This window comes from Salvelinus namaycush, chromosome 2 (genome assembly GCF_016432855.1).
Source record: "Salvelinus namaycush isolate Seneca chromosome 2, SaNama_1.0, whole genome shotgun sequence".
NCBI lineage: Eukaryota > Metazoa > Chordata > Actinopteri > Salmoniformes > Salmonidae > Salvelinus > Salvelinus namaycush.
This window is the reverse complement of record NC_052308.1, coordinates 34,253,832-34,262,114: the sequence shown is the minus strand read 5'-3', so window position 1 is coordinate 34,262,114 and position 8,283 is coordinate 34,253,832. Positions and strand designations below refer to the sequence as shown.

At 38.8% G+C, this 8,283-nt stretch overlaps 1 protein-coding gene across 1 annotated transcript; it reads right to left on the bottom strand.

Moving 5' to 3' along the window:
- Positions 1–1,215: 1,215 nt before the first annotated feature.
- LOC120025530 (homeobox protein Hox-C4a-like) lies at positions 1,216–2,618 on the bottom strand. Its single transcript, XM_038970098.1, has 2 exons — positions 2,177–2,618; positions 1,216–1,601 (listed from the first exon to the last, which is right to left on the bottom strand). Exons 1-2 carry the CDS (start codon positions 2,613–2,615, stop codon positions 1,216–1,218), a joined length of 825 nt encoding a protein of 274 aa, XP_038826026.1. The 5' UTR covers positions 2,616–2,618.
- Positions 2,619–8,283: the final 5,665 nt, after the last annotated feature.

Below are 8,283 nucleotides of genomic sequence, written 5' to 3'. Positions count from 1 at the left end.
TGTTTTACTTTTCTATTATTTCGCTATTTTCTTTCTCTCTGCATTGTTGAGAAGGGCCCATAAGTAAGCATTTCACTGTTAGTCTAGACTTGTTGTTTGCAAAGCGCGATTAATATAATTTGATTTGATTGGTTAGTTGGTGATGAATAAAGTATTGACCACTGTGTAAGGTATATGGGCACTGAGACTTTTAGCCTATAGCCTATATGGACAAATGTACCTCCACAATAATTGAATAGTGGCCTATACCCCAAACTATTTAGGTGGGGTATGTTTTAAGAGTGCATGATGTTAATCTGAATTTGGGGAAAATATTTTCTACCTTTTGGTGTACTCTGAAAGGGCTATTCTTGTGAGATGACTCGGAAAACTCTTTGCCCTTCTCACTCACAGAAGAATATAATTGTTCCAAAATAAGTTATTCCGATGACATATAGGACTACCACTTTAGGGTCCGAGCACTTCTTCGTTGGAACGCTCAACGGTTTCCCATCTCTTACATGTATGAACTTTCAAACCACAGTGTAGGCCATATGTATATAGAATAGATTTTTGTGCTAAATACGTAAATAAAGATGACAAACGTATTTTAAACTACTCGACACTGTTTTATTGACCACTGCGACTATCACAAATACACTAAACGTATTTTGTTGCATCTGATCAATTCAAATAAAGCTAAATCACAAATAAAGTAATCACAAAACACACTACACTCATTACCTAAGATTTTCTTTTCCTGATAAGAGGTTGTGCTGAAAAATAATTCACAACATTTCACTGATTCACATGTAGGCTATTGCAATATATTGTTTTAATGGTACGTATACTTGCTATTGTTACTGTCACTTCTGAGATTAAAAAATAAATAAATGACCCTACCATTCTTTTTCAGAGAATAAATAAAACTATTGTGCATGTAGATCTATTGACATTCAAATTCATTGATAATGTCCATTATTGTTCGTCAAAAATGTTTTGCAAAAAAATTTAACAATTCCTATCATAAATAAATGAACCCTGATAACCGTAATAATGCATTGATATCTACAGTAATCCATGCTATGTAACATGCAATCGTGAATAACTGTGGACTGAGAGGAAAACCCCGTTTACGCACAAGAACACTACGAGGAACAAATATATAAAAAATAATATGTATTTTATAAATAATCCGTTGTTTTTTCTTCCTATTTGTTAGATATTATTGTTTGTCTATAACCTTGTAATATCCTGGTTTCGTTCGACTACGGACACTCGAGAGAGTTCCTCTGAAGCTGGCACAGTGTTGGAGCCCACCGCACGCTGGAGAGTGCTGGCTGTTGTTGACGCTGTGTTGGACCCGGAGATAACGCTAGTGTTGGAGGAGGATCTCACTTTCGTGTTGGGTAGCCTATGGTCTTTTTTCCACTTCATCCTTCGGTTCTGAAACCAAATTTTGATCTGGCGCTCGGAGAGAACCAGGGTGTGGGCAATCTCGATGCGTCTTCGCCGAGTTAGGTAGCGGTTATAGTGAAACTCCTTCTCCAGTTCTAAGACCTGCTGGCGAGTGTAAGCTGTTCTGGACCGCTTTGCGTCTGCTCCATTGTAATTGGGATTCGCTGAGAGGTTTGGAGAGGTAAATAGAAAAGAGAGGAGAAAGGAAATGAAAAGCAGAAGTAAAAGGAGGGAAGCAAGACTGGCGTAAATTGAAATAGGAAAAGAAATAGCGCGGAAAATGGAGAGTGGAATCACTATTATCTAGACCCCAATCAAATATTTCACAGTCAGGGACTCGACTCATGGTCTATATAATGGGTAGCACTTTCTCCACAGCGAGGGAGCAGCTGAATTATTTATTCAACATTACAAATAAAAAAAATATTCTTATCCCTCTTTTTCTCTCTCACTCTCTCCTCCCTCTGACACATAGCCTACATAACACAAAAAGCCACATGGCAATACGGTTGTCCAGACTAGTCCCTCCGCTATAAAATTTATGGCGGGTGTAATTGCCAATGCTGACTCGTAAATCCTCCTCATATGTGCCATTTCAAAGGGGCTGCTCTCTCACAACGTACGTAGCACGAGCCGGTTATAGGCAGGCGATCTAGGTAAAATAAGGGTGAAATAGTGGAAGAGAGAGCGCGAGAGGGAGGGAGGGAGAGTTATTAGAATAACAACACAGATTGCCTACCGGTACTGACGTGGATTTTCTTCATCCATGGGTACACTACAGGCTGCTTAGCCAAGGCAGAGCTGGTGGGTTGCTCCGGGGTGGCTTGGATGCAGGTAGGCGGCGCAGTCGGTGGGGTCGTAGGGGATGTGGGTAACGGTGGCAAGGGCTCACGTGGAGCTGTCTGTGCCTTCCCCGCGAGCAGATTCCCCGAGTGTGTAAGCCCATGGCCAGTCTGGGGCTCGGGTTCGGGGATGCTTACACAGTTATACGGGCGCTCCTGGTAGGTCACTCGCGGAGGAAACAACTCCTGGTGGTGATGCTGGTAGACAGTGTCTCTCGTGCGGCTGTAGTATTCAGGGCTGTGTTCTGGGATGTAGCTATTTTGTGAATATTCCTCACAAGGAGGAAATTTCGGATCGATGTAGTTAGAGTCCATCAAATACGAGCTCATGATCATTAATTTCTGGAGTGAAAAATTATTTTTCTACCTTTGTCGTTTTTCTGGTCCATAAAGCCCTCCTACTAGCAAGCGACCCTGTAAAGTTACTTTAACCACGTGACACAGCAGTCCAATGGCAGCTGGCGAGGTAGTTCCCGGATAAGGAGCCAAATATTTATTAGAATATTTTTGTACTCTTTGTATAAGTGTGAGTGTGTTTTCTCGAGGTTAGGCCTCTTCGATGAAGATCCATATCAAATGACTGAATAGGACAGAAAGAGGCGAAGGTCAGTGGGAGGTTGTGTGAGTATGCGGGCAGAGATACATCTCAGGCTGGGACTGAGGCTGAGCAAAGGTATTATGACATGACTCGGAAAACACCAAAATAAACAGAACAATGTGGCAATGGAGTAATGTGATGTGAACTATGCAGTTAGGCACAGATAAACCACTCAACTCCTAAACCATTACAGCAGAACGCAGTCATACTCATAACCCAATGGAGTAATGTGATGTGAACTATGCAGTTAGGCACAGATAAACCACTCCATTCCTAAACCATTACAGCAGAACGCAGTCATACTCATAACCCAATGGCTAACTGATTGATTTAAGAAACAGGACCACATTCTTACCATAACACACTAAACGTCTAATTAATTAGGCAGTATTGATCATCGACAAGCCAATCCTTTGAGACCAGAACGCAAATGGATAATTCAACAATTTGTAAATTAACACATCAATCAAGCAATCTAAACCAATGAAGATGATGCTACTACCAGTACTAGGCCACTAATAGATAATAGTAGGCCTACTGCTAATGCTACTTCTCACGATATGAATAGGCTAATAATGATAATATTATGCGTAATATACTATTAGACCATTACTGCACTGTTGGGAATGAGCTCGTAAGTAAGCATTTCACTGTAAAGTCTACACCTGTTGTATTCGGCGCATGTGACCAATAACATTTGATTTAGGCTATTGTAGGCTTGTTATAACAACAACCATATTGTGATTTCAATGTTTTACCGTCTTGTGAAGACCGAAGACAGAATAGTCTAGCATTAGGTCGTGGTAGGGGTGTTAATAGTAGGAGTAGCCTAGATGGCAGCTGTCCTTGCAATGGACTAGCAGTTATTATTTGTCTAATGACCCTATGAGTGATAATGGCCTGGCGGGTTACAGACGGAGTCCCCCTCACAGTTCTATATCAGAGCGACTGAGAGCTGAACCTCCAGGTTAACTGTCTCTACTTCCTAAATAATAGGCGTCATTGCTGTGTCAGATTTTATCGGATAAAAATAAAAACGACACATAAAAGTTAGCATGGCTTATTTATTAGAATCGCGCGCCTGCCCGCCCGCTGATGTTGAAGGCTCCTGGTTAAATGTTGTCTGAGTTTTATTGGGCTGTAAAAAGCAGTAAATCAATAGCTTCAAATGATCCCCGCTTGCACGCGTGCTTTACGATTTCTTAGATCATTCTTCTCTCTCCCTCTATCTTGCTCCCTCCCCCCTCTCTATTTGCAGCACCTTCTCCTTCTCCATCTTCAAAAGGTTAGAATTTTGCTCACATCCATTGAAGCATTATCAAATGTTCTTGACGGACGTTGTACTTGACACAGCTGAGGTATTGAAATCGCCCATGTATTCCCGTAGAGGCGAATTTGTGGTTGTGTATTGTTAACACAAATTCGGTTCTACAGGGTGCATATAGACGACTTGAACTGCATTCCAATGTTGCGAGCTGTGATTGTGAAAACGGGGAAAAAATATATATAAATCCCACTCAGAATAATAAGTAGCCTAGGCCAATGGCATGAGGACATTGTCATCCAGGAGGAGATATAGGCCTATTCGGCTTGTAAACTTTCTCACAGACTATAGGTTGTGAAGTGTCAATACGCACAACAAAACACCTAGTGGTCTATATCTTGACATATAATATAGGCTATTAATGGGTGCAGATAATACTATAATGTAAGTTGTGGTAATAATTATATAGAATTTAACATTTCTGTCAACATAGCTTTGGAAGTGAATAGTGTTATCTAAACAGGATGAACACAGAAAACTCAAACATTTAAGACATTTCCGTAACACTGTGAGACGCCGTTAGTGTTAACTATTAGACCCATCCCACTCCGCACAACCTGGTGAATCAACGTTGCAAAGTCATCAACAGCTATTGTTTCAATTCAACCCAGGGTTCAACTAAAAATAGGCAATATATATTAGGCCTAGGGTTTAAAGCTTTGGTTGATTTCAAATGTAATCTAATCATAAAAATGCTGGATTTACGTCTACATCACAACCACAAATCAAAGTAAAAAAATAGGCCAAAATCAAATCAAACTTTATTTAACGTGCATTTAAAGTTTGATTAGATTTAGTCCTATTCTTTAACATAGATTTTTTATTGAGATGGAGACAGGAATCCAACTTGTTAATTATTAATTTGTAGACAAACTGGCATTCAATATCCTTTAAATGTTGATATTTGGTTGTGTTGTCAACCAAACACAATTCAATATTGCTATTGTAATACAGTAAATTGTCTAAAGTTAAGGTTTTCTTACAAACTAATGTACAGTATCTATTCAACCTTAAAATGAGTAACATCCATGACCACATATTGAGGTTAGCCTACTGTAAAGGCCTTCTTATGTAATCATAGAACACATGTATGTTCAAGATAGCATGCAAAGGTTGCAGGTCAGTGGAGATCTTCACAATTGCTTTAATAATCTGTACAGGATCTCGAACAGCATTGATCAGTTGTACTATGTACTTTTAATGTAATCTCAACTGCAATCCAGATCATTTGGTTGTGCTATTAGATGAAGCACAGTGATAACACATTAAGTTGTTGTATAAATACCAAATATCTGACACGATATTACCATTTGAACTTTGTGCATTTAAATGGTTGACCATATTGAGATGACAACTAAACCAAAGATCAGACATTGTTTTTCTACTGGAATTTGGTTGTGCTTTTAGATGGTTGAACGCATAGTGATAACACATTGGGAACTCATCAAACTTCTGCCTGTCTTTTTGAGTGGGTGAATAAAGGTTGAAATCTCATTGATCAACGTCTCAACCAAATATCACCCAAATTTCCACGTTGAAATGACGTGGTGTGCACAGTGGGATAGATTAGTAGAGGCAAGACCCTGTGACCTCTGCACTGCTTCTCTCCACCCTCAAATCTTTTGTTGCACAAAATGTATGCCTTTATCTGAATCTCCTAATATGTCAGGCCTACTCCTGGAATGTATAGGCTTAAGCTACACAAAGGAACCGCGAGAAGTAGCTTAAACACACCACAAACAAGTGAATATGCATGCGCAAAACTTACATTTATTGTCAAATGTCTTTCAAAATTGCACTGAATATAACCTTGCGGCTGTGTACCCCTTCCTAATCATAAATATTCCGTTTGGAAAAACAGAGGACACAAAGCGGCCACGTGACAGTAGAGATGAAAAATGACTTTCTATTATCCCCAAGGGTTTATTGTGTTCTTCATTACCATACTGACCGCTGGGTAACCCGAGTGTGGCACACTGAACAAACGAAGTAGACTATGCCTATGCAAGACATCAAATAAAGGAACTCCCAGAAAAATACCTTGAATGTAAGCTACACTGAATAAATATAAACCTCACCGAGCAATAATGATATTAATATGAAGAATAAGAGTAAGCAGCATTTTCAAAAGGAAGTAATTGGCTATTTTGTCTGTTTTGTTTCATATTTGAGAACCTTAGCCTGCTTGATACAAATAGGCTAGTCTAAGAGAGGCCCTTGACTATCTATAAAGTAATTTCCTATAGGCTTATATGTGGGGGAACAAGACTATCGCTTTATTTACCATCCCCCACAGTCCCCTTTCTCTCTCATACCCTTTCTCGCTGAAGCCACATTTAATATTAACTGGTAGACAGCTTGACCGGCGTTTCACCTCTTGCGTTTGACTCGTTCCAATAGTTCACTGCCAAGGGGTTATTGATGAAGAATCACCAATTAAATTTGTCTTAAAATCCCATTTAGATCTGTTACCTCATTCAATAACTCAGTATAGGTAGAGATGGAAAGATGAACCCCTTGAGTAAATAATCTTAAATTATTTTTATTATGGCAAATGGACGTTTCTTGAATCTATGGAAATCATATGGGCTCTGTTGCAATATGTAGGATTCTTCAACTCAACGCATGCTTTTGGAAAACGTCTTAAAACTACTCTGTCTGCATCCTCAACCCTCTGGTTTATGGGTTTTATGCGGGACAGAGACTATACATTTAGCCATTTCCTGAAATGTTGTGAGTTGGTGGTGATACCCACTTGAAAAGCACTTTCAATTGATTGCAGTAATAGATCAATGACATGCTATTTTATCCAATCAAACAGACACGCTTACTGAGCAATGCTGTTGCCATAGCATTCACTGAAAATAGTAAGGTAACCAACAATGACATTTGCAGGTACACTCTTAGAAAAATAAAAATATGGATAGAACCAAAAAGGATTCTATTGCTTGCTTCACATATGGCACCCCTAAAGGTTCTGTATGAACCCTTTTTTAGGGTTCTTTGATCAGAACCCCAGGGGTTATTTTTCACTGAACCAAAATTGGTTCCATATTAGAAACTTTGGGTTCCATGTAGGGTTCTATATGGAACAAATTTCCATTCTATATAGAACCGTTAGGGGTGCCATATATGAAGCAAGCATAGAATCCTTTTTATTCTATCCATAACCTTTTTTCTAAGAGTGTAGGCCTAATTGGTGTATTATGGAGTGTCCTCTCTAAATCCCATGTCGGGAAGCATTTGAATGTTGTATGAAAAAAAATTATATATACAGTATATATTTTCAGTTATACACCCCCCAAGGTGTCGAAAGCCATGTAGGCTCCAATGCTACCCACAGTTGTGTCAAGATGGCTTATTGTTTTGTACACTCAGTGTATATCACAATATATTTATTTTCTCTTGTTGATGCAGTTTAATTCAAGTTGGAAGACTCTTTCATATTCTTCTAGTCAGGATGTTCCAGTTCTCTAGTTTTCACAAACAGTTCTCCACAAATCCATGAAACCCGTTTGGCAATCAAATGATGTTAGATGTTAACTGGGAAAAAACAGCCTACATGTGTCATTTGATTGAATTTTGATCATTTAAAAGTTCCTTCACGTACACCACTTGAGATGCAGTCAGATAATGAATACTCTGTGCTTGCACAAAAGTTGACCCCAACATCATTAGTGTGTTTCTGGCCTACCAAGGACTGACGTGTACTCGAGATCGATATTGATGATGAATCTTCAAAGATGATTAGCCTATATTGTAATCGTTTGTTAAAGCAATAAACTATTTATAATAGTGGGGAAATGGTTTTAATCCTTTATAAAACATGCAGTATTGAAATCCTACAGAATTGAAAGCTAACACAATAAAATACAATATTAGGCCTTAAAAAACAAGTTAGCCTACTATAGAAACTAATAAGTTAAGTTAACAAGTGTTTTTATGTAAAAGTGAAAGTTGAAAGGAGTATTCGGGGTGCAATAGCTGAGTATGACAGCATACTAGATTATTGATTGCACTGATTTAATAACTGAGGCATAGGCTTTTCTCAATGTTGTTAAGGGTTGGATAAGTGAGTAGAG

Excerpts from the sequence above, each read along its gene's own strand:
- LOC120025530 (XM_038970098.1), bottom strand. The coding sequence starts at position 2,615 with ATGATCATGAGCTCGTATTTGATGGACTCTAACTACATCGATCCGAAA. Across the intron at positions 1,602-2,176 it reads GAAAATCCACGTCAGTACCG|CGAATCCCAATTACAATGGA; the intron begins GTAGGCAATCTG and ends CAAACCTCTCAG.